General features: G+C 43.3%; 1 protein-coding gene across 1 annotated transcript in view; it reads left to right on the top strand.

The window, feature by feature from the left end:
* PARM1 (prostate androgen-regulated mucin-like protein 1) overlaps positions 1–27,219 on the top strand; it is a 129,324-nt gene that overhangs the window by 71,881 nt on the left and 30,224 nt on the right. The window contains exon 2 of the mRNA XM_061420483.1: positions 8,452–9,147. Within this exon, the coding sequence (XP_061276467.1) occupies positions 8,452–9,147 (696 nt within the window). The remainder of the gene's footprint in view (positions 1–8,451; positions 9,148–27,219) is intronic.

Below are 27,219 nucleotides of genomic sequence, written 5' to 3' on the forward strand. Positions count from 1 at the left end.
GTTATTAGGGTTCCCAGTCTGATGGGAGACAAGCATCAGGAGAAACGACTCAGTATAATGTGTGCTACAATTAGCCACACAGAGAAGGGCTCATTCAGGTTGGGGAATCTTCACAGAGGAGGTAAAGCTCCAGAGTTCTCAGGACTGGGGTAGGGTGAGGGAAGCCAGGGTGGGAAGAAGTACAGACTCAAAGGCTGGGAGGAGGAAGACAGCCAGTGTTTCAGAAATGTACACTGATTCAGATTACTAGAATCACAAGGCTCACCAAGAGTGGGGTTGGGAGATCATCAGAGGTGTTATGTACTGTGTGCCAAGGACTTCACAGTTTATCCTGAGGCCATTAGAGAGCCTACAGCAGGATAAAAGGGGAAGAAAAAGGGTCACGTGGTCATGTAATTTTTTTAAAGCCCTCTCTAGTGACCCACCCTAGAGAATGTATTAGGGGAGATAAAGGAAAACTGGTGTTTGTTTGCCTTTACAAACAGGGGGCCCAGGCTTCAAAGACATCCTTGCATTTCCCAGTACAGTACAGTGAGATGGTTATAAGATCAGCCTGGAGCCAGACAGTTTCAGGTTCAAGCTCCAGCCGTGCATGTTCTAGCTGCATGACCTTAGGGCGGATACATAACTTTTCTGATCTTCTGTTTTGTCATCTGTGAAAAAAAGATAACAATGGATATTACGATTGAATGGGATGATGCATGTGAAATGGTCAGCACAGTACCCTTCTAGTGTCCTCAGCTCATTCTAGCATTCATTTATATGTTTATAGTTGAACTCCTATTATGGATCAGATAATAAGGATATGTGAGGAGCAAATCCACTACAGCCCCTGTTCCAAGTGAATCTTAGATTCTAAAGGGGAGTCACACATTAAACAAAGCTTCTCGTAAGCAAGTATGTAGTTACGTGACAATTTCAGTGTTGTGACGTTAAAATACAAGATGCTCTGAGCACGTGAGGGCTTGAGGCTGGAGATGGGGGTATGGGGGTTGGATTTAGCAGGAGAATCAGCAAGGGCTCTTAAGCTAGCACTGGCAGGATGAACAGGAGATTCTCAGGCAGGCATGAGAGGGAGAGCTGTTTAGGCAGAAGGAATAGAGTACAGTGAAAAGTCTGATGTGTTTTCGGGCCTGGTGGGGAGCAAGGCTGAAGAGGCAGACTGTGCTTGGATCCCAAAGAGCCTTCTAGATCTCAGTGGGGTCTTGGAGTTTTATCTTCTATGCAGGCTTCCTTTCCTCCCCTCAGCCCTGCAAGGGGAGTGATATGGTCCAGTTGGCCTTGACTGTTAGCAGTTCCTTAGCAAGCAGAACTTCAGCAGGGCTGGGACCTCTGCCAGGCAGGCCTGGCACAATCCCCCGAGACCGCGGGCAAAGGCACCCCTCAGGCTGACTTGGCAGCACAGGAGAGGGCTTGACTGTGTTTTGATCAAATTTCACCGAATTTGCCAAAGCTTTGTCACATGTTTTCTCAGGTACTTAACAAGCCAAGGGCAGGAGAGGACACGTTATGGGGGGTGGGGGAGTAGAGAACAGGTGAGCAGCACAGGCAATCAGGCCACCTGAGACTTTGGCACTGGCCCAGTTTGCTGCTCATAAGACCCAGGAAGAGGTGACAGTTCAGGGCACTCCTTGCCCACTGGCTGCCAATGTTGCCGCCCTATGTTCTTGACACCCAGGCGGACAGGAGGCAAGAACACATAAGCGGAATGCAGACTCTACCCTAGAGCATCTTGTAATTCCCTTCAGCACCGGGAGACTTGCCTACATCTCCCAGCCATCAGCTGCCAATCTCTCCTCCTAGCAACGCCGGAAATCCCAGCTCAAGTCAGACATGGTTTTTTTGTTTTCACACATTAAAGGACAATATACAATGGAAACATAATCTATCCAACAAGAGTCTGCTTTTCTTCTGAGCAACAATCTGCCAGCTAATCTTTTTTTTTTTTTTTTGCTTTTTAAAATTTTAAAATTTATTTTTTTAATTGGAGTATAATTGCTTTACAATGTATTAGTTTCTGTTGTACAAGAAACTGAATCAGCTATATGTATTCATAAATCCCCTCCTTTTGAGCCTCCCTCCCACCCCATCCCCTATCGCACCCCTCCAGGCCATTACAGAGCACCGAACGGAGCTCCCGGTGCTCTACAGTGGTCTGTCTTACAGAGTGAAGTAAGTCAGAAAGAGAACAACAAATATATATTAACACATATGTATGGAGTCTAGAAAAATGATATTGATGAACCTCTTTGCAGGACAAGAATAGAGACTCAGACACAGAGAACCGATCTGTGGACACAGAAGGGGAAGAAGAGAGTGGGACAAATTGAGAGAATAGCACTATTGGCTGTTCTTGCCACAAAAAACTTTCAACCCAACCAAACTTCAGGAAGGACTTCCGTTTGTACATTTACAAGGAAGAATTTCAGATTAAGTCATACTTGTAGCCATCGGACCCCTGGATCTCTCACTTGAGCCAAGTATAAGAGATTTCCTTCCTTGAGTCACTTCATTTCAGACACGTGAGCCTGTCCCTGCCTGGGCAGGGACATGGTGTGTGGCAAAGTCACCTCTAATTTAGAGAATAATAGAGCCAGTGTCTTCATTCTGTTTACTCTGCCATTTTCTCAAGAAAATATTGGAACTAATTCTTTTCTTCAGAGGAAAGTGGCGCTACTTTGGGTGGGAAAATTTATGGGGCACTGCATTATTTTGGGGGGATGTTTGTTTTTTCTGGAGAAGGAAATGGCAACCCACTCCAGTACTCTTGCCTGGAGAATCCCATGGACGGAGGAACCTGGTAGGCTACAGTCCACGGGATCGCAAAGAGTCGGACACGACTGAGTGACTTCACTTTCTTTCCTTCTTTGTCTTTTTTTTTTTTTTTGCTTTTATTCCATTTTAATGACTTCTTCTGAAGTATGGTTGATTTATAACATCATAGTAGTTTCAAATACACAGTTAAGTGATTCAGTTATCCATGTGTCTATTCCTTTTCAGATTCTTTTCTGATATAGATTATTACAAAATATTGGGTATAGATCCCTGTGCTAATATGCCCTTGTTGGCACATTATTTTAACTTATTGGCTTATTTTAACATGGGCTCCTCCTTGCTTACTCTGTAATGATAGTTGCTAGAGTGTATTCTATAGGCCTTTTTGAGGTCTTTCCGAGACTAGGCACAGAGTGGTGGTGGGGAATTCTAATTCTGAGCCTGTCTCTACATGATTTTCTTCAGGCAGCACTGCTCAACATCTCCTCTTAGATGAGTAAGGTCAATTACATCACTTCCTCTCCCCTGTCTGTTCCCTCATTTATCCGATGAGGGGTCATAATCATGTGTCACCTAGACCTTTTCTTCAGCACTAAAAATAGTTTTGAAATCCTGGGATACATCCTTGGCTGTCTGACTTAATCAATTTGATCTTCCTGTGAAAACAAAAGTCCTACATATGAGAAAGCAGAAATGTTGTTTTCTTAGACTGTCTCTGTGATTCTCAGTGTTGAAGCCAATGTGATAGCATTTGAAGATGGAGCTTTGGGGAAGTAATTAGGATTAGACGAAGATAGAGCTCTCATCATGGCATTAGTGTCCTTATAAGAAAAGACACCAGAGAGCTTTCTCCACACCTCCCAGCAGATACTGAGGAAGGGCCATGTGAAGACACAGCTAGAAGGTTGCCACTTACAAGCTCCGATGCAGCGCTCTTGCTAGAACCTGAACTGGTCTACAACCTAATCGGACTTCTCAGCCTCCCAACTGTGAGAAGTTAATTGCTATTGTTAAAGCCGCTTAGTCCATGATATTTTTGTTCTGGCAGCCTGAGCCAACTAGGACAGCAAGCATTCTCTAGGGTAGTCATGGCACCTGAGCTTTGGATATCTTCAACCTGAAAGAAGACCCAGCCTCATGTACTCAGAGTCATATGGAATGTACCATCAAATTAGGCAAATCAGAGGCTTTAATGCCTTGTTCACGTGAAGATGACCAGTGTTGGCCCGCAACTTCTACGCATTGTTGTTTGTTAGGGGTAAGAATCATCTGAACTAGACCATAAAATACTTTAAGTGCTAAGTAGGTAGTCATGGGAAATTAACATCCACCACATTCCTCTTTGGAAGCAGAAAGGGCAGGAGTTATGAAAGTATATTAGTCAGGGTTAAACAAGAAAATGGGTGTCTCCAGCCACCACACTTGGAACATGTCCTTTTCAGCACTATGATGAAGGCCATAGTACAGCTCTTAGCTCCCCTGAAAATGACAGTGCAGCTGTCAGCCTGAACATCATATACTTTACTGGCATCTTGTGTGTTCTCATCCTTTCCAAACCAACTCAAAGGTCATCTCTTCTGTGACTTTTCTAAATGTCATTTGAAAATGACTTTGTACATTTTCGCATTCCACGGTCCCCATACCATGGAATGGTATTCATCTTTCATCTATTCATCTTTCCTTTGGTCTCCCATTGCAACTTGCTTTTACTTCCATAATGTGCTGATCATATCATATTACACAGAGTCGGGTGTCCTTTCTGTCCTGCTAAATAGTGAATTCTCTGAAGACAAGGTCAGGGACTTAGAAACTACTCAATAAAAGCTTGAATGATTGAACGAAGTTGTGCTCCTTTGTATATAATAGATGACATTGCTCATTCATCGCAGATTTCTAAGACTGACTTAGCTGCCAGACAAAGTCTCTGTCTACCTCCATCTACATATCTATTATATGATACTAAATAGTAGTTAAATGTTGTCCATTTTTTTTGGCTTCAGAATCTTTAATGAGTCACCAGAGCTACGAGGATGCAGAGCCAGTAGGTTCTAAGGTCACATAGGAAGATTCAATGTTTTCATAATATTTGTTCCAAGTATTGTTTGGTCCCTGTTTCAAAGACCTCATGACCTGCATTCATCCTGAAATTGTTGAGACTTCACAGCTGCCAAAGTCCGCCACTGTAACGTGGACTAATTTGGGAGGTCTGTATACCTGTTTACTAAAAGAGTAACTCTCCTATAGTTTATGGTCTTCACCAACTCCTTTTAAATAAAATAAAACCAATTATTTTGACAACAATCAAAGTGTTCAATTCAACTTAAATATTGAGAAAACTGTGTTTTCGGGTTAGATTCTGCAGCACAACTTTCCATCAGCTACTGAGCCCGTCACACAGCTGAAGGCCTACATCCCTCTGCATCCCTCTTTTCTCCCTCCCTCTGTGCTAAAATCTAGCCCATGTTTTTTTCCTTATGCATCTTGATCATGTTTGACTGTTACCTAATGCTACCCCCAAGGACGTCACCTCAGAGTTTAGAGAATTAAATAATTGCAGACCTAACAAGACATTAGGCTTCCCAGGTGGTGTGGTGGTGAAGAACCCGCCTGCCAATGCAGGAGATGTAAGAGATGAGGGTTCAATCCCCGGGTGAGGAAGATCCCCTGGAGGGGTCATGGTAACCCACTCCAGTATTCTTGCCTGGAAGAGCCTGGCAGGCTATAGCCCATGGAGTCACGAAGGGTCAGACACAACTGAGAGACTGAGCATGCACGCACTAACAAGACACCAGGCATCCATGTATACGTGGCAGAGGACAGAGGCTGACATTTTCAGCAAGGTCCCTACCTTCAAATAACAGCAGGTAGGCAGCTAGACCCAGGCAGCCATGGTGGATGTGGCCATACCCAGTGATGCATAGAAAAGAGTACAGAAATGTTGGGTATTTTTTTAAATGAAGTTCTTAAGTTAGTTCATTTTTACACTCTCCTTCTTTACCTCCCTCCTTTTTTCCCTCCCTCCCTTATTTCTTTCCTTTCTCCTTCCCACAAGTACTTATTGAGCGGTTACAATGACCTAGGCACTCTTCTAGGCCTAGAAGAAACAACAGTGAGTAAGACCAGGTCCCCGCACCATCATGGAGCTTACCTTCTGGTGGAAGAGAGATATAATAGGCAGATAAATAATATGTAGTTTCAGGAAGAAACGATTTTATTTTATTAACTTTATGAAAAACAAAAAAGAGCAAAAGATGTGGTGGTTCCTCAAAACATTAAACATAGAATTACTATGTGTGGGGATTTAGCCACTAAGTCATGTCTAACTCTTGCAACCCCAAGGACTGTAACACACCAGACTCCTCTGTCCATAGGATTTGCCAGGCAAGAATATTGGAGTGAGTTGCCCTTTCCTTCTCCAGAGGATCTTCCCAACCCAGGGATCGAACCTGTGTCTCCTGCTTGACAGGTGAATTCTTTCAGATCAGATCAGATCAGTCGCTCAGTCGTGTCTGACTCTTTGCGACCCCATGAATTGCAGCACGCCAGGCCTCCCTGTCCATCACCAACTCCGGGAGTTCACTCAGACTCATGTCCATCAAGTCAGTGATGTCATCCAACCATCTCATCCTCTGTCGTCCCCTTCTCCTCTTGCCCCCAATCCCTCCCAGCATCAGAGTCTTTTCCAATGAGTCAACTCTTCACATGAGGTGGCATAGACCCCAAACAATTGAAAGCATAGTCCCAAACAGATATTTGTACACCTATGAGTGTACACTACTCACAATAACCAAAAGGTGGAAGCAGCCCAAGTGGCCATTGCTGGATGAATGAATAAACAAAAGGTGGTGTCTGCAATGGGATATTATTTAGCCTTCAGAAGGAAGGAAATTCTGGCATGCACTATAACATGGATGAACTTTGATGATATTTTGCTAGTAAGTGAAATAAGCCAGAAACAAAAGGACAAGTATTGTATGATTCTATTTATATGAGGTACCTAAAGCAGTCAAATTCAAGAGACATAAAGTAAAATAGTGGTTTCCAGGGACTGGGGAAAGGGGAAAATAGAGAGTTATTTTTTCATGGGTACAGTTTGGGAAGATGAAAACGTTCTGGAGATGGATGATGGTGATTGTTGAACAATAATGAAAATGTACTTGGGGCCAATGAACTATACGCTTCAAAAATGGTTAAAACATTAAATGTATATTTTAACACTAAAAAAAATTTTTTAAACCTTGAAAAACATAAGCAAGGGGCTGAAATAGGAATGACTTTGGCTAGGACTGTCTGGGAAGATTCGTCTAAGGAGGAGGTTAACATTTGAATAGAGATTAACCAGAATGATGAGAACATGGAATGAAGAAAGGGAATAGTTTTGGATTTTCTTCTAAGCATAACCTTGGAAGGGTTTTGATCAGCTTAAATCAGTTTGATTTATCACTTTAAAATATTACACTGGCTGCTATGTGAAAAGTAGACTGAAAGGAGGAAATCTGGAAGCTAGCAGACCAATTAAGAGATGGTGGCAGTTATGTAGACAAGTGACTGGTGGCTCAGGTGATGTTGAGATGATAAGGGAGGTGGCAGGGAGTGACTGGATTCAGATCTATTTTCTAGGTACAGTCATCATGATTTGCTGGTGGTTGGGTGGAGGAGGGGCAGTGAGGGAAAGAGAGGCATTAAGGATGATATTTGGATTTTTAACTGAGTAACTGATCGAAAGGCCTTGCCATCCACTGAGATGGAAATGACCAGGGGAAAAGCTTGTTGGGAAATGGTAAGGGGTGTGGAGGGGCAATTGAGAGATGTGCTACATAAAAAGTGAAACCATAAACTCAGTGTCTAGCATAGTGCAAGTACATAGAAACCATTTATTAAATACTTGAATAAATGAATGAAACTGAACGGGATAAATGGAGGTAGGGAAGACAGAAGAAAGGAAACTAATTCCAAAATTTTACAAAATATGAAAAAAAATGGCAAAACAACATGAAAATCAAGACCCCAGGCTCAAATTTGGGAGAACCAGGTCCTAGTCTCAGAAAATATTTCCAGACTTCAGATTCCTTCCTCTTCTCAGCTTTTAATCGGGGCTCTCCCCCTTTCCTCTTTCACAGGAAATGTGCTCACACCTTTATTCGCCCAAGAGGGCAAGCCCATAATCCTTGCATCCCTGTGCCAGGTTGCAGAGCTCAGAACCCTGAAGCAGGGAGCAACCAATCAGTGAGCACCCGTGGCAAGGAAGAGCCAATCAGTGAGCTCCACCAGCTTTGCCCTTCCCCAAACCCATCACATAGGCTGGGCATCCCCGCAGGCCTTGTGGAACAACCCCTTTAACAGTCCAGACAGATTCTCATAAAGTCACTTCGGCAGAGCGTCTCAGTATTTAAGGGCATGGCTTCAAGCAAGCACAGACAAGGCTAGTTCAGGCCATGTATTGGCTGAACTTGTGCATAATGACCCACTAATTGCTCCTGCTGAGCTTTCAGGCTGGTTCCTACTGATAGTCACAAGGGAGGAGAGAGCAATTAGTGGGATGAAAATATTTTTAAAGTCACCTTCACAATTACAGAGGCACAGTGTAAAATGAGAAAGACCTGTGAAAATACTGTAACACAGCCTTGCCGTGCACTTTTTCACACATTAACTACTATTGTCCTGGCTCTTCTACAGGGCTGAGGCTACAGAGCGTGTCTGCATCCATCCCCTCTACTGATTCTCTTCTGGCAGAGACCACCACACCGACAGCCATCTGGACCAGCTCTCCGCAAAGTCCTCCTGCCTCCCCTACCAGTGGCCCACCCAACAGCTCAGTCCTCCTAGATCCAACACCTGTCCCCACATCTCTACCCACAAAGAACATCTCCACAGAGCCCAGAGAAGAGCAGTCCACCAGCCCTGCCTCCAACTGGGAGGGCACAGACCCTTCACCAACAAGTGGTGGGGTCCACTTAACACCCACGCCTGAGGAACGCAGCTCAGACACTCCAGAGGCTGGCGTGCCCACTACAGGATCACAGCCCCCTGCTGAGTCTCCCACACTCACCTCCCCTCAAGCACCAGCCTCATCGCCCTCACCCCAGTCAACCTCACCACCTGAGGTTCCATCTGCCTCCATCAGCACCAGCCACAGCTCTGCTGAGACCAGCACCGAGCCCACAGGAGCCCCAACCACACCGGAGTCCCACACGGAGGAGCACAGCTCTACTCTCACACCTACTTCACATGCCTCGTCTGAGTCAGTGCCCACGGAGGCCACGCCTCAAGCAACTGTGCCCCCCAAAGTGACCTGTATACTGATAGACATGGAGACCACCACCACCTCCCCTGGGGTGATCATGCAAGAAGTGGAGCATGCGCTAAGTTCAGGTGAGTCTCTGGCTAGAACACGTGTCTTTGACAACACTGAGATGCTAAGAATGCTGTTCAGTTAACCAGACACAATGGATTGAATTTGAATTTTGGAGTGCAACACCTGAGCTGAAGTATAATTCACAAGAATTTTCACAAGTGCAAACTTTACTCTCGTTCCTTAATAATTTCCCCATGATAGTTCATTAACTCTGGCCAGTCTATATGATTTGTCTTCACATATGTCACAGGGAATTTAAAGGAATGAGACTGGGTAAGCTAAGGGTTAACAGCTTACTGACTTTGGATGGAGTTTCCTAGGTTTCAATTCCAGCTCCTGACCTTGAGCAAGTCACTTCATCTCTTTGTGCCTTGTTTTTCCTCATCTGTAAAATTGGGATAAAGAAGACTCTATCATACATGGTTCTTATGGAGATTAAATGAAATGACATATATAAGTGCTTAGAATAGTTCCTGGCAGGGAGAAAAGTACTCAGGAAATGTCAGTTGTTATTATGATTGTGCTCAATGTTTTAATGCCGTATTTACCTCATGAAAACAGTCAAAGAAAGAAGAGCGGGGGTGGAGAGAATGCCTGTTATTTCAAGTCACTGATATATTTCATGAGAAAGACAGTAAATTCTATGAAACATCACATTTGTTTTTATTCTTCCAGCCACTCATAAAGTTGGTATTAGTTTTATCTTGATTTTGCAATCTTGGAAATTATGACAGAGATTTAGGGTCTTTTCTGAGGTCACATGCATCTGACATTGAAGTGAAATCTGTACCCTTTGGGGTATTGGGCAGGAAAAGGCCTTAGTGGGAACACTTAGCTTCTTGATTAAGAAACAGTGAATTAAGAACAGCCAGAAGGTGAAAGAGAAAATGAAGCTTTAGCTCCTTGCCTTGGTCATCCTGCCAGGGACATAGACTCAGAGGGGAATATTTGTGATTGACTGAGCCAAACAGGACCAGCTAGGGTCAAAGAAACGGTTGTGACTGAAGAGAAATTAACATCTTCTAACAAACAATGAACAACCACTGTGAATGGAAATCTTGGTAAACAGTGAAGCTGTGGAGAAACAGAACTAAGATTGACAAGACATAACTTCTCATAGAAGAGCTCATAGTTTACTAAGGGAAAAAGTCCAGAAGACTTGCAAATTCTTATTTCAAAGGTCCAGCATATACCAGTGAGAGTCCCACCAAGAGTTAGAGATATTAATATAATCAAACTGGGATAAAGGAATGAATTACAGAGTTACAGCTGGGGCATAAGAAAGGGGATCGTATTTGCAGAGCTGTCATAAGTCAGGCCTTGGAGGAGAGAAGGGTAAACCAGAACCCAGAAGGCGAATCCTGTAGAATAGACCACCTCAGGAGGGGCACTGACTCGGGCGAGGGACAAGGCTAACTCAAGGTTAACTTCTGGAAGTGAAGGGGATCAATGCTCTGCCTTCTCTCTCCCCTTGCCCTCTGATATACAGCCAGATGCCAAGGATGAGAAGCCTACTGTGGTCCATATAGTTCAGCCTCCTGGAGGGCGGGTCAGAGAGCAAAGTGGAGAAAGGTGGAGAGTGGATCTGGAAAGGCGAAAGGAGGAACTCACAGTTCAAAAATTGCTTCCTCTGTCCCCATTATCATCCTATTTGTACTGCAGCTAGCACTTGGCACATTGCATTTAGATGTGTCCTTTCAAGAATTCATCTGCCAATGCAGGAGACATAAGAGATGTGGGTTCAATCCCTGGGTCAGGAAGATCCCCTGGAGAAGGAAATGGCAACCACTCCAGTATTCTTGCCTGGAGAATCCCATGGACAGAGGAGCCTGGCAGGCTATAGTCCATGGGGTCTCCAAGAGCCGAACTGAAGTGACTTAGCATGCATGCACATTTCTGTCTTGCTCTCTGCCACATCCCCACTTTCTGTCTCATGCTTTCCATGCTCTTCACTGCCATGAACATTTCGAGCCTGGACTTGGTATCTGGATCAGAATGGGTGTTGACTCAGTCCCTAACAAAGGTGCCATCCAAGGACAGGCTTGCAACCTGTGGTCCTGTCTCTTCTCTTAATTCAGACCTCATCACCTCCAGCATGGCATTGCATCTTCAGTTTTCTAACTAGTCTCCCATTCTCCACTCTCCACTCTCTCCTGTTCTGCCCTATTCAGGGTACCATGGATGTAACGGACCAATATTCTGAGCACCTACTCTGAGCCTGGCATGCAAGAATTTCCCTAATCTGACACAACCTACTACTTTATTCAAGTCTGTCTTTTTTATAGGGAAGATTATCTAAGACAGACCTGTTCCACTGTTCTGGCTTGTATTTTAGGTCATGTGTCTTGATTTCCTCAACTCACAGACAACAAGGCTCAGATCAGATCAGATCAGATCAGTCGCTCAGTCGTGTCCAACTCTTTGCGACCCCATGAATCACAGCACGACAGATCTTCCTGTCCATCACCAACTCCCGGAGTTCACTCAGACTCATGTCCATCGAGTCAGTGATGCCATCCAGCCATCTCATCCTCTGTTGTCCCCTTCTCTTGCCCCCAATCCCTCCCAGCATCAGAGTCTTTTCCAATGAGTCAACTCTTCGCATGAGGTGGCCAAAGTACTGGAGTCTCAGCTTTAGCATCATTCCTTCCAAAGAAATCCCAGGGCTGATCTCCTTCAGAATGGACTGGTTGGATCTCCTTGCAGTCCAAGGGACTCTCAAGAGTCTTCCCCAACACCACAGTTCAAAAGCATCAATTCTTCAGCACTCAGCCTTCTTCACAGTCCAACTCTTACATCCATACATGACCACAGGAAAAACCATAGCCTTGACTAGACAAACCTTTGTTGGCAAAGTAATGTCTCTGCTTTTGAATATGCTATCTAGGTTGGTCATAACTTTCCTTCCAAGGAGTAAGCGTCTTTTAATTTCATGGCTGTGGTCACCATCTGCAGTGATTTTGGAGCCCCAAAAATAAAGTCTGACACTGTTTCCACTGTTTCCCCATCTATTTCCCATGAAGTGATGGGACCAGATGCCATAATCTTCGTTTTCTGAATGTTGAGCTTTAAGCCAACTTTTTCACTCTCCTCTTTCACCTTCATCAAGAGGCTTTTTAGTTCCTCTTCACTTTCTGCCATAAGGGTGGTGTCATCTGCATATCTGAGGTTATTGATATTTCTCCCAGCAATCTTGATTCCAGCTTGTGTTTCTTCCAGCCCAGCGTTTCTCATGATGTACTCTGCATATAAGTTAAATAAGCAGGGTGACAGTATACAGCCTTGATGTACTCCTTTTCCTATTTGGAACCAGTCTGTTGTTCCATGTCCAGTTCTAACTGTTGCTTCCTGACCTGCATAGAGGTTTCTCAAGAGGCAGGTCAGGTGGTCTGGTATTCCCATCTCTTTCAGAATTTTCCACAGTTTATTGTGATCCACACAGTCAAAGGCTTTGCCATAGTCAATAAAGCAGAAATAGATGTTTTTCTGGAACTCTCTTGCTTTTTCTATGATCCAGTGGATGTTGGCAATTTGATCTCTGGTTCCTCTGCCTTTTCTAAAACCAGCTTGAACATCAGGAAGTTCACGGTTCACATATTGTTGAAGCCTGGCTTGGAGAATTTTGAGCATTACTTTACTAGCATGTGAGATGAGTGCAATTGTGCGGTAGTTTGAGCATTCTTTGGCATTGCCTTTCTTTGGGATTGGAATGAAAACTGACCTTTTCCAGTCCTGTGGCCACTGCTGAGTTTTCCAAATTTGCTGGCATATTGTGCAGCACTTTCACAGCATCATCTTTCAGGATTTGGAATAGCTCAACTTAAATTCTATCACCTCCACTAGCTTTGTTCGTAGTGATGCTTTCCAAGGCCCACTTGACTACACATTCCAGGATGTCTGGCTCTAGGTCAGTGATCACACCATCGTGATTATCTGGGTCGTGAAGATCTTTTTTTACAGTTCTTCTGTGTATTCTTGCCATCTCTTCCTAATATCTTCTGCTTCTGTTAGGTCCATACCATTTCTGTCCTTTATCGAGCCCATCTTTGCATGAAATGTTCCTTTGGTATCTCTGATTTTCTTGAAGAGATCTCTAGTCTTTCCCATTCTGTTGTTTTCCTCTATTTCTTTGCATTGATCACTGAAGAAGGCTTTTTTATCTCTTCTTGCTCTTCTTTGGAACTCTGCATCCAGATGTTTATATCTTTCCTTTTCTCCTTTGCTTTTCACTTCTCTTCTTTTCACAGCTATTTGTAAAGCCTCCCCAGACAGCCATTTTGCATTCTTGCATTTCTTTTCCATGGGGATGGTCTTGATCCCCGTCTCCTGTACAATGTCATGAACCTCCGTCCATAGTTCATCAGGCACTCTATCTATCAGATCTAATCTCTTAAATCTATTTCTCACTTCCACTGTATAATCATAAGGGATTTGATTTAGATCATATCTGAATGGTCTAGTGGTTTTCCCTACTTTCTTCAATTTAAGTCTGAATTTGGCAATAAGGAGCTCATGGTCTGAGCCACAGTCAGCTCCTGGTCTTGTTTTTGCTGACTGTATAGAGCTTCTCCATCTTTGGCTGCAAAGAATATAATCAATCTGATTTCGGTGTTGACCATCTGGTGATGTCCATGTGTAGAGTCTTCTCTTGTGTTGTTGGAAGAGGGTGTTTGTTATGACCAGTGCATTTTCTTGGCAAAACTCTATTAGTCTTTGCCCTGCTTCATTCCGTATTCCAAGGCCAAATTTGCCTGTTACTCCAGGGGTTTCTTGACTTCCTACTTTTGCATTCCAGTCCCCTATAATGAAAAGGACATGTTTTTTGGGTGTTAGTTCTAAAAGGTCTTGTAGGTCTTCATAGAACCTTTCAACTTCAGCTTCTTCAGCATTACTGGTTGGTGCATAGACTTGGATTACTGTGATATTGAATGGTTTGCCTTGGAAACGAACAGAGATCATTCTGTCGTTTTTGAGATTGCATCCAACAAGCCTAAGAGACAAAAAAATCAGTAACAGAGCTGGGTCATGCCCCAGAAAGTTATAGTTTTAGGGAATATGGTCCCCAGAGTGAATGAATGAAGGAATGATTGAATGACTGGAGGAGAGGTGTGGCAGGTGAGAGGAAAATCCCTGAGGATGGTGAGTATACATTTCCTAGACCCAAGGGGGTTTATCCCTTATGACCTATTAAATCAAAGAATATTTATCTTGCATCCACCAGGACCCTATGCTTGATGCAAAGAAGCACTAATAAGTAGAAGACCTGTCCTCTGAGATTTTATAGCTTTGTAGTTATTCAGTCACCAAGTCGTGTCTGACTCTTTGTGACTCCATGGACTGCAGCACACCAGGCTTCCCTGTCTTCACTATTTCCCAGAGTTTGTTCAGACTCATGTCCACTGAGTCGATAATGCCATTCAACCATCTCATCTTCTGTTGCCCCCTTCTCTTCCTGCCCTCATTCTTTCCCAGCACCAGAGTCTTTTCCATTACATCAGCTCTTTGCATCAGGTGGCCAAAGTATTGGCGCTTCAGCTTCAGCATCAGTCCTTCCAATGAATATTCAAGGTTGATTTCCTTTAGGATTGACTGGTTTTATAGTTTAAGTTAAAAGAACGAGCACAAGTAACACTTAACACCACTCCTTTGTTTCTTTTTTTTTTTAATATAATGCCATTTATTTAGAGCACCTTTCATCTGAAGTGTGGTTAATTATCCTTATTTTATTTACTCCAGTGCAGGAAGCACAATGAGGCTAAGTGACTGCATTTCAGACTCGTTTGTTGACTATGAGGGCTACTCCATTTCTTCTAAGGGATTCTTGCCCACAGTAATAGATATAAATGGTCATCCGACTTAAATTCTCCCATCCCCATTCATTTTAGTTCACTGATTCCTAAAATGTCGATATTCACTCTTGCCGTCTCCTGTTTGACCACTTCCAGTTTACCTTGATTCATGGACCTAACATTCCAGGTTCCTATGCAATACTGTTCTTTTACAGCATCAGACTTTACTTTCACCACCAGACACATGCACAGCTGGGCATCATTTCCTCTTTGGTTTAGCCTCTTCTTTCCTTCTGGAGCTGTTTCTCCATTCTTCTCCTTATTGGACACCTACTGACCTGGGGTTCTCATCTTCCAGTGTCGTATCTTTTTGCTTTTTCATACTGTTGTATACTGTTCATGAGTTGTAGGAGAGGAAGGGAATTGGGACCCAAGGAGAAGACAGGGCAGGGTAGACTGAGGTGCACACACCTGGGTTCCGCAGCTGCAAGCACAGAACTTGCTCTCGTCGAGGTCTCCAGTCCCCTCCACATTGCCACCTCTGGGGGTTAATTCTCAGTCCTGGTATAACCCAGCCTAGCACCGGACATGGATGGCCACTGCCCTTTCTGAAGCACTGTTTCCACTTGCCCTCCGAGACGCCTCTCTCTTGGTTCGTCACCTACCTGGCTGGCTGCTGCTTCCCGGTGCCTGTGGCCTTACTTCGCCCCCTCACCTTTCCACACTGGATCACCCCCAGGCCAACACTGCCTTCCTATCCCCCCCAGCCTCTCCACACTCCTTTTCTCCCCACACTCCCCACACTATGACCTCATCCTGCCTCCTGACTGAAATGCCATTCACATGCTGATAACCCAGAGATGTGAAATTCTATCTCTGTTTTCTTTCGATGAACTAAAGACATGTCAACACCCAGCTGTCGATGAACTCATAGTCTCCACTTGGGTGGCTCTTGGGTGGCTCAGATGTCATGTGGATCAGGTGAGCTGCTGATTTTCTCACCCCTCCGTGTGCTCCTCTCTCAGAAACTACGGACTAATCCTAGACTCTTTTCTCACAGACGCTGCATCCGGTCTTTCAGAATTTCCCCTCACACCTCTGTCCTCTCTCACAGGTGGACTTGAACACCCTGTAACTGATCTCTGCTCCCCACATCTTCACCAGAGAGATGCTTTTCAAGACCCAGGACAGATCCTGTCCTCCTTAGCTTTAACACTCTGTTTCCTTGTGCTTTACTTTCATCCTTTTACTTTTATATTGGAGTATGGTTGATTAACAGTGCTGTGGTCGATTCAGGTGCACAGCAGAGTGACTCAGCCACACATATACATGTATCCATTCTCCCCCAAACGCCCTCCCATCCAGGCTGTCACATGACATCAAGCAGAGTTCCCTGTGCTATACAATAGGTACTTACTGCTTATAGCAGCGTGTACATGCCCATCCCGAGCTCCCTAACTATCCCTTCCCCCTACCCTTCCCGGTTGGTAACCATAAATCCATTCTCTAAGTCTGTGAGTCTGTGTCTGTTTTGTAAATAAACTCATTTGTATCATATATTTTTAGATTCTGCATATAAGGGAAGTCATACAATATTTTTCCTTCTCTGACTTCACTCAGTGTGACAATGTCTAGGTCCGTCCATATTGATGCGAATGGCATTATTTCATTCTTTGGGCTTCCGTGGTGGCTTAGATGGTAAAGAACTACCTGGAGTGCAGGAGACCTGGGTTCGATCCTTGGGTCAGGAAGATCCCCTGGAGAAGGGAATGGCAACCCACTTCAGTATTCTTGCCTGAAGAATTCCATGGACAGAGGAGCCTGGCAGGCTACAGTCCGTGGGGTCACAAAGAGTCGGACACAACTAACAAACACACATACAAAATTCCATAGTACAGATGTAACATATCTTCTTTATCCATTCCTCTGTCAATGGACATTTAGGTTGTTTCATGCCTTGGCTATCATAAACAGTACTGCAATGAACATGGCGGTGCATGTATCCTTTCAGACCATGTTTTCCACAGATATATGATCAAGAGTGGGACTGCAGGGTCTTATGGTAGCACTATATTTAGCTTTCTAAGGAACCTTCATACTGTTCTCCATAGTGGCTGTGCCTACATTCCATGTTGCTGGGGATGCTTGCACTTTTAAATCAGAGTAAAACCCGAGGTCTGTATCACGTCTGCAGTGATCAAAATGCCCTGAACCTGCCCTGTCTCTCTGCCTTCACCTGCTTCCGCTTTCATCAGCAAGTACACCAGCAATCTTACTGCTTCTTGAACAAATTGCAGACACTATTGCCCCGGGGCCTTTGCACTTACATGTTCCCGTCAAGTCTTTAAAGGCTCCCTCCTTTTCATCAGGAAGGACTTTTTTTAGCTGTCCTCTGCTCAAGAGGCAGATACCTCTTGATACCTCATACCCTGTCTGGAATAGTCATCCCATCAACATGGATCCCTTTACCCTACTTGCCTTTTGATCACTTACCACTTTCTGACATTATCTCATTTATTTAGTGAGTAGGTGTCTGTTTTCTGCGACCAGACTATCAGCTTATGAAAACAAGGATGTTGTTCACAAAGAGGAACATCCCCAATCACTGTAAACGAGTCAATCAGCCAGTACCAGAGAAGCAATTTAATCTCTCTGAGCCTTGGTCTTCTCATCAATAAATGGAATAAACATAGTCTCCAAGTGATGAGGTTATTTAAAAGTTTAGTTGAGACAAGAAATATACAGCATAGTGGCTGTTGAGCCATGGCTCAGCTGATGCCTGTGCTTGTTATTTTACTATTATTTACCACTATCAACAGCATGATTATTGTTATTATTCTGCTGTTGTGATTACTATTATCATTGTTACTGTCTTCATCATAATGAAGGATGATATTATCTTCAACAAAGTCTTATTGAACTTTCACTGGGAATCAGGCCTCTGGCTAGGCAGTGGGAATTTGGTGGTGAATGAAACAGTCACCCACCTTGTGGAGTTTACAGTGTTGTATGTACATAGCATGGCAGGTAGCCTAAGTCTGGTTGATCCTAGGATGTGTGGAGGAAGACACTGCTGAAGAAGAGGAAGGAAGATTTTAGGACCACTGTAGCAGGATGAGACAACTGACTTTACTTGATGAGCCACTGATGGTCACCAAAGGCTTTGGATCAGGGGAAGAAACTGTTGAGCATTATACTTTAAGAGTCCTCTCCCACTATTGGTGGGAATGCAAACTAGTACAGCCACTATGGAGAACAGTGTGGAGATTCCTTAAAAAACTGGAAATAGAACTGCCATACAACCCAGCAATCCCACTGCTGGGCATACACACCAAGGAAACCAGAATCGAAACAGACACGTGTACCCCAATGTTCACTGAAGCACTGTTTATAATAGCCAGGACATGGAAGCAACCTAGATGTCCATCAGCAGACGAATGGATAAGAAAGCTGTGGTACATATACACAATGGAGTATTACTCAGCCATTAAAAAGAATACATTTGAATCAGTTCTAATGAGGTGGATGAAACTGGAGCCTATTATACAGAGTGAAGTAAGCCAGAAAGAAAAACACCAATACAGTATACTAACGCATATATATGGATTTTAGAAAGATGGTAATGATAACCCTGTATGCAAGACAGCAAAAGAGACACAGATGTATAGAACAGTCTTTTGGACTCTGTGGGAGAGGGCGAGGGTGAGATGATTTGGGAGAATGGCATTGAAACATGTATAGTATCATATGTGAAACGGATCACCAGTCCAGGTTCCTGCACCCATGATACAGGATGCTCGGGGCTGGTGCACTGGGATGACCCAGAGGGATGGGATGGGGAGGGAGGTGGGAGGAGGCTCCAGGATGGGGAACACGTGTGCACCCGTGGCGGATTCATGTCGATGTATGGCAAAACCAATACAATATTGTAAAGTAATTAGCCTCCAATTAAAATAAATAAATTAAAAAAAAAAAGAGTATCCAACTGGTAGGAGTACATATATGTAAATTGCAGGGAGTTCAGGACTGGAAACTTGTAGACCAGTTTATACCTGGGTTCTGGTTTGCCATTGACACTGACATACTATATTAGTCACTACTCTGTCTTTAAGGGCTCTTCACTATAAAGTGAATACAAGAGAGACAGTCTTTCAGGGGTTGTGTATGTGTATGTGTGTGGGTTTTTTGGGTTTTTTTTTTGGCTTACCATACCATGAAAATTGTTTATTAGAATCATCCTAAGCAGAGGAAATGAGATTCACATTCATATGAAGTTTACTGAGAATTTGCATATTTCAAAAATGGGCTAGTGATTCACACAGGTTATCTTCAGAACATTCAGAATCTTCATCTTATCTTCAGAACATTCCAGTGAAGTGAGCTGGATGGTATCTGTTCCTTTTTTTTCAAGATTTATTTGTTTATGTATTGGCATGGTTGGTCTTTGTTGTTGCACACAGGCTTTTCTAGTGTCAGCAAGCGGGGCTACTCTCTGGTTGCCGTGCTAGGGCTTCTCACTGCAATGGCTTCTCTTGTTGGGAAGCACGGGCTCTAAAGCACCGGTTCAGTAGCTGTGGCACACAGGCCTTGTTGCTCCACCACATGTGGGATCTTCCCAGACCAGGAATTAAACCCGTGTCCCTTGCATTGCAAAGAGGATTCTTAACCACTAGACCACCAGGGAAGCCTGGTATCTGTTCTATACGTGATTAAATTGGCCAGAGAGGTTAAATGACCTAAGTTTTGACTTGAGTGACTTGGCCAGGATTCAAATTAATTCTTCTGAGGGACCCTAAGTCTTCCTTCCACCATACCCATCCTACTTGAATTCATAGAAATGAAAAGGTTGTAAGGATCCATGGCCTCCAGACCTGCTGTGAAAATGAGCCACATGAGATGTCAAATGCCCGGTGCTGCCAGCTGGGCCTGAGGGGCAGGGCTGCCAGATGGGAGGAGAAGCCCATGGCAGCTGCAGCCATCCCAAAGCAGCTGTGCAGACAGAACAAGTTTTCAGTTTTGTCTTTCAGTTTTTGTTTGGATTTTGAAGGAAAAGAGAGACGTGGTGTGTTGTGTATGGGTCATCTTGTGTTACTAAATCAGAGTTCTTCAAGGGTGAAGACTGGGCCTGCGATAAGTTTGTGATGTCCTGAACTAGATTGAGTGGTGCCATGCAAAAGCTTGAGAGGCAAACTGATATCGCACACAAAATTATACTCAAATCAGCCCTAATTCCTGCAAATGCAAAATTTCAAATTATACTCACTGTGCTTGTTGCAGACTGGATATTCTCTTTTGTCTGTAAAATCCAGGTGGCCACTGGTCTTAGTCCGTCCTACGCTTTCCATTACAAAGAGAAGGACTCCTAAATGTGAAACCTTTGAACTTTAAATTGCTAATCTGACTCTGTATCTATTAATTACAAACTGTGCTAATAAATACCTGAAAGAAAGGGCACCAGGCAGGCACAGATATCTAATCCTCTCTGCATCTATACCTATGCAGGAGTTTCAGCTGTCAAAACACCTCCTTATTCCAGGCTAACTCTTAGGATGAAAACAGATTTGAAAAACGAATTAACTCCTAGAAAAGGGGGAAGAATCATTTTTAAAGTATACATAGAAAAATTCTAGGGATAAAAAAATATATCTTATAGTAAGTTAATGACCAGTATATTTAGATGATATATTCAAAATATATAAGGGAGGGATGATGATTTAACAAACAAACATAAAATAATGTTAAACATTTATTGATCAGATTCTTTCAGACTGCTCAGAATGCATCAGGGAACAATAATCCTAAAAAAGTATTGTATCTACCTTAGGCTCAGTTTTACAAATATTAAATCATGGTACATGCCCAGGCCTGGTGAATGGCACCAACATATTTTACTTTAATCCTCCATCACCGAATCCTGTTGGTTTGAACTCTTAATAGGTCCCAAGTTCATCCACTTCTCTCACTCTCATTTCCATGTCAAAGCTCCCGTAATCCCCCTGTGATAGCCCCTGACTGGTCCATTCATGTCCTCTCCTGCACCAATCTACCATCTTGCTGGTTCTCCACACAGAAGCCAGAATGATAATTAAACACAAATCTGATCAAAACATGTATAAACTCACTATTACCAACATCCCAGCCCCTCTGGGGGCATCCACTGCTCTTAGGATGAAATCTACAAGCCCACAGAGCCCCAGCAGGGGTAGGGCTCTGCCCACGAAGCCTGCCTCATCTCAACGCCTACCCCTCCATCTCTCCATCTCCCATGCCACCTCTCTCCTGGTTCCATGTACCTGTGACTCTCCCTCTTGTCACAGGGCCTTTCTTAGCCTGGATGCTTCTACCTGGAACCTTCCCACAACATGTCATCACTTCACCCAGTGAATTCCAATTCACTCCTCAGGTCTAGGCTCAAACATCACCTGTTCAGGAAGTCTCTGCCGGGGCCCCCAGTCCAGCTCTGGACTATCACAAATTCAGTTGTTACAAACTCACAATTCAGTTCTTTGCAGTGTGCTTATACATTTATTTGTGTGGCTCTTTGTTCACAGCTTACACTGCTTTTTCAGGTACATGATGGGATGGGTGTTGTCTATTTGGGCTTACAAATATATCCCCAGCACCTAATAGTGTCTGGCTCAGAGCAGATGCACAATAAATGTTTGATGAATGAGTAAATGAATGGCTTTTAATGATTAAATACCAAGCTTTAGACAATAAAGATGTATATTCACCTCACCTCATAAGTTCTAAACTTTGAATTGAAAATGAAAAGAAATTAAACATTTTTACGTTATCTTAATCTGTTTTGTCTACTACGACAAAAATACCATAAACTGGGTGATTTAACCACAAATATTTATTTCTCACAGTTCTAGAGGCTAGGAAGTTCAAGATCAAAGCACCAGCATTCCTAGTTCAGAGCTGGTGACTTACTGCTGTGTTATCCCACGGTAAAAGGGGCAAGGGCACTCTCTGAGGTCTGTTTCATAAGGACACTAATCCCTTTCATGAGGGTTCAACCCTCATGACATAAGAACCTCCCAAAGGCCTCGCCTCTTAATACCATCACATTGCAGGTTAGGACTGTAACATATAAATTTGGAGGGTACATATAAATTTTGGGATCCTGAAGACCTGAGCACACCCCTCTAATACACCATCATCATTGTTGTTCCATCACTAAGTCACGTTCGACTCTGGCCCCATGAACTGTACCCCACCAAGCTCCTCTGTCCTCCACTATATCCCAGAGTTTTCTCAGATTCATGTCCATTGAGTCAGTGATGGTATCTAACCATTTCATTTTATGCTGTCCCCTTCTCTTTTTTCCTTCAATCTTTCCCAGCATCAGGGTCTTTTCCAATGAGTTGGCTCTTCACATCAGGTGGCCAAAGTATTGAAGCTTCAGCTTAACATCAGTCCTTCCAATGAATAGTCAGAGTCAATTTCCTTTAGGATTGACTGGTTTGATCTTCCTACAGTCCAAGGGACTCTCAAAAGTCTTCTCTACATGCAATTCAAAAGCGTCAGTTCTTCAGTGCTCAGCCTTCTTTTTGCTCCAACTCTCACATCTGTACATAACTACTGGAAAAACCACAGCTTTGACTATATGGACCTTTGTTGGCAAAGTGATGTCTCTGCTTTTTAATACATTGTCTAGGTTTGTCATATATTTTCTTGGTCTCCAAAATCACTGTGGAAGGTGACTGCAGCCATGAAATTAAAAGACACTTGCTCCTTGGAAGGAAAGCTATGACCATCATTTTAGACGTCTGAAGGGCTGTCTACCGCCTTATGGGATTCTACCCACCCCATTCCTACCATGCTTCTCTTTTCCCATCATGCTGGCTCCTGTCTTTGGTCCCTGTGGACTGCAAGGCTAACAAGAGTATGAACTGGTATAAGCCCTCACTCACATTTTTTTCTTTTGTACCCAATTCTTTATACTTAAGCTAAACCCCTAAGCTTGCTAACACTCATACACTCCCATAAGGAGCTCCAACTGTCAGATAATATTTTAGATTTAAAAATATTCTGAATTCTACTACTTTTATTTCTCCTTTGGTTTACTTTTAATTTTTATTTTTTTAACCCCCAAAACATTTTGTATTGGGGTACAATCAATTAACAATGTGGGAGTTTTAGGTGAACAGCAAAGGGACTCAGTCATACGTATACATGTATCCATTCTCCTCCCAACCCCCCTCCCATCCAGGCTACCACATAACATTGAGCAGAGTTCCATGGTCTATACAATAGGTCTTTGTTGGTTATCCATTTTAAATATAGCACCGTGTACATGACCTTCCCAAAGTCCCTAACTATCCCTTCCCTTCCCCGCCCCCAGCAGCCTTTGTTTACTTTTGCTACCTAAATCTTAATCTGGCTTTAAAATATTTACAAAACATCCTTTGAAAAATCTATGGCAAGATAATAAAATCAGGTAGTTACCACTGATGTTATCTAGTAGCAATGTAACCCCATCATATTATTTTAATTTTCTCAGTATCACCTTTCATTACATTTGGAGTTTGTCTCCATGGAACACTTTCTTTCTTTCTGCTTCAAATATGTTCATCAGTCACATGTGACTAAATGACTAAGTGATTTTGGAAATGCTTCACTGAGGACATAGGATTTAGCTTATAAGCACAGCTGATATCATAAATGAATCTATGGCTTGTTGGCTCATTGGGAAAACTTGTTGGAATATACCTGATTCCACATCCAGACTGAACTCTTACTGTAATCTTCTGAATCAAAGGAGCATGTTTTTTGGTTACAGAATGCTAATAGGAACGTGAGACTAGATCAGCACTAATCCACTGTCTTCATCAGAAAACGTTCTACAACTCCCACCCCGGTGTGTTGAGTCAGGAATATTGCATTCGGAGAACGCATGATGGATGCTAAGTTGACATTGTCCTCAGCATGCCTTGCTTCTCAGGTCCTGGGAAAGAAAAATACTGGCCAGCAAGAGACAGCATTTTATTCTACAGTATCTTGCTTTTGTCATCAGACCCACAGCCTTCAGGGATAGAATGCAGGCTCCAAACCCTAAGGTGAACTTAGTTTAAAGTCATAAATCTCAGTACGTCCATGGAAATGGGCCATCAGAAACGTTTTGCCATACTTTTGTTTGGTGAAATTATGAGGTCATTTCCTAGCCAAGCTCTAGAAGGGTAAAAATGTTACCCATAGTACAAACTTTGGCATCAGACTGCCTGGTTCAGCTCTCACCAATGCCATTGGCTAGATGGAAGACCTGAAGTTGTATCACGCTTTCCTCATCTATACAATGAAGGTATAATAGCACTCACCTTATAGGATTCTTTTTAGGATTAAATGAGACAAGTATACGAAGAGTCTCGTACATAGTTAACGCGAAATCAGTGTTAGCTATTATTATTATTACAGTTGGGGGTCTTATTCTCAGTGTGGATACCAACAAGAGTTTGACTCTTCTAGACTTTGACTTTTTTTTAACTTGAAAAAATAAAATGTTTGTAAAAACACCTCGAGATTCTCCAAGAGGATTATTACTATAAATATTAGGTAGTCAAGATCCATTTAAGCACCTGTTTATAACACAGTTCAGAAAAGGATAATCCACAAAGTGTGAAAGAGAAAAGTAATGATGTTCACACCGGAAATTAGTAGTTCTTTCATGAAACTTGGGAAATCCAAAGTAAAGAGGTAAAGAGTACAAACAACTAGAGATTTCTAGCTGGGAGAAGATAAACCATGGAGAAGAAAGGACACAGAAGCTGAGCTTGAAGGATTTTTCCCAGGCTCCACTTCCACCCAATGGTGGAGGATTAAGACCTAGAGCATACCTTCTTTGCTTAACTGGCATCAAAGTTTGCAAATTACTTTCTTGGCAGCCTGAGTCTGGGAGAAATTAAAACTTGGTAAAATACAATCTCCAAAAGCAGGTTCCTACCTGGCTTTAGTGATTAATTACATGTAGGCAAAGCTAAATTAACTAATGGTTCCAGAGAGATCCTCAAGTTCTTGGGCTGCAGTAACTATACTGATGTCACTGCCCTTGGTCAAGGTGTTGAGACAGGTGACCTGAAACTGACTCTCTGCTTTCCAGCCAAGAGTCATTTTTCCATGACAGACTGGCATACTATTTGGCAAACAGGGTTAGAGCTCTGTCTTGGGCCCTGAGAAGCTCCTCCCTTCCTTCTTGATGCATCCTTGGAACCAAGAAAATGTCAGTATGGAAAGTCTTATTTGCCAAGGCTAGGGAGTCTCAAAGGGATCTGAGCCTTCACCTGCAGACTAGATGAATCTCAAAAAGGGCATATACAAATTTTCTGGCTTATTTTTCTCTTCAGTATTGTTTTATCTAGAGAAGGAAATGGCAACCCACTCCAGTATTCTTGCGTGCAGAATCTCATGGCAGAGGAGCCGGGCAGGCTACCGTCCATGGGTCGCAAGAGTCAGACACGACTGAGTGACTACACCACTACCACCATTGTTTCCTCTGTGGTCATGTCTCATTTTCATCGCTGGAATACTAAAGAGATAGAACAACCCAAACGTTTTTCAGTTTTCATGGAGATAAATGGCACCTGCATCACATGATTTGCCCCTCTACGTGGGGCATCTGTAAAAGGGTGACTTCAGAGAGGAGATCCTCAACTTGGCCCCTAAGTTGAAAGTCAGAGGCCACAGCTGACTTCTCAGCCTGCCTGCTGCCTTGGAGCTAGTGGTCCCCAGGTGGAAAACTCCCAGGTTTTCAGGGCGCCCAGTATCTCTTTGATACTCTCAAGGCTAATTGCATTAAAGATAGCAGATAGCAGATAGCAGAGAGATATCAGGATCTATTTACCTCTTTCTAACATGACCCCTCAGTAGAAATATCTTGGTCCTTCAGTCAAGAAACTTGATGACCCAACATGATACAGCTCACCTGCTCACACTACAGATCAGAATTTTCACAAGAGAAGAAGGAAACTTCTCCTCATCCACGACAAACAATAAAGGGGACTCTCTGATCTTTTTTTTAAAATGAATCTCCAGAAATCTCTCCCATCCCAGTCCCTCAAAGATGACTCAGAGCCGAGATCCCCATCATGTCAAGGTGTGGTCCTCTCAGCCCAGTAGAAGCTATAATTCAGCTCCAGCTGAATTATCTTTAGTAAATCAAGCTTGGGGCTGGTGCACTGGGATGACCCAGAGGGATGGTATGGGGAGGGAGGAGGGAGGAGGGTTCAGGATGGGGAACACATGTATACCTGTGGCGGATTCATTTTGATATTTGGCAAAACTAATACAATATTTTAAAGTTTAAAAATAAAATAAAATTAAAAAAAAATAAAAGAGTAATGATAGGCTTATAAAAGGCTTCCCATGTGGTGCTAGTGGTAAAGAATCTGCCCGCCAATGTAGGAGATGTAAGAGATGCGGGTTCAATCCCTGGCTCAGGAAGATCTCCTGGAGGAGGGCATGACAACCCACTCCAGTATTCTTGCCTGGAGAATCCCCATGAACAGAGGAGCCTGGCAGGCTACAATCTATAGCATTGCAGAGTCAGACATGACTGAGGAACTTAGGCAGGCTTATAAAACCAGGCACTGAGAATCTGTCCTGCAGGAGAGAACGAGAAGCAGAGACTGACATGTTTAGGGATAGACGTCAGGGCTTAGTTCCTGGCTTCAGGGTTGTTAATGGGTAAGAGACGCCCAGAGACTGAGACCTTTGTACCGTACTTCATGATGGACAAAGCATTTTAAATACACTAATTTGTAAAAGTGCTCTGAGAGCAAAGCGAGTGATTCATCAAAGCTGGGCACACAGTAAACATCAGCTGTGTGAATGATTGAATGAATTGCCACTTTACAGGGAGAGACAGGGCCACAGACACAATATGGAGGCAGGGAGCCATGAAGCAACTTGCTCCTGACTCTTCAGCTAGCGTGTGTATAAAGCCAGTCTTCCAACCCAGGTCTTCTGATCGCAGAAATAAGTTTGGGAAATCCAGCCTCAAGGGTAGAATTCCATTTCTGCACAGTAACCAGATGAATAGGTTTTTATTAACTGCTTTTGCTAAACTCCTAAGTGGAAATGCCCACACGGCTCTGTCCAGCTCGGTGCCCGGCACAGGGTAGCAGGGAAGGAACAGGTGCCTGCCATGACTTCTGTGACCATGGTTGTTTTTCTTAATGCTTTTATTTACTGCTTTTGGCATAATACTAGAGATGTCCCCTGAGAACTGTTGTTAAGTCAAGACTGAATTCAGCCTTTAAGGAGAGACTGTTAATAACATTCAGATGGAGGGGTCACCCC

The sequence above is a fragment of the Bos javanicus genome, chromosome 6, assembly GCF_032452875.1.
Source record: "Bos javanicus breed banteng chromosome 6, ARS-OSU_banteng_1.0, whole genome shotgun sequence".
Lineage (NCBI taxonomy): Eukaryota > Metazoa > Chordata > Mammalia > Artiodactyla > Bovidae > Bos > Bos javanicus.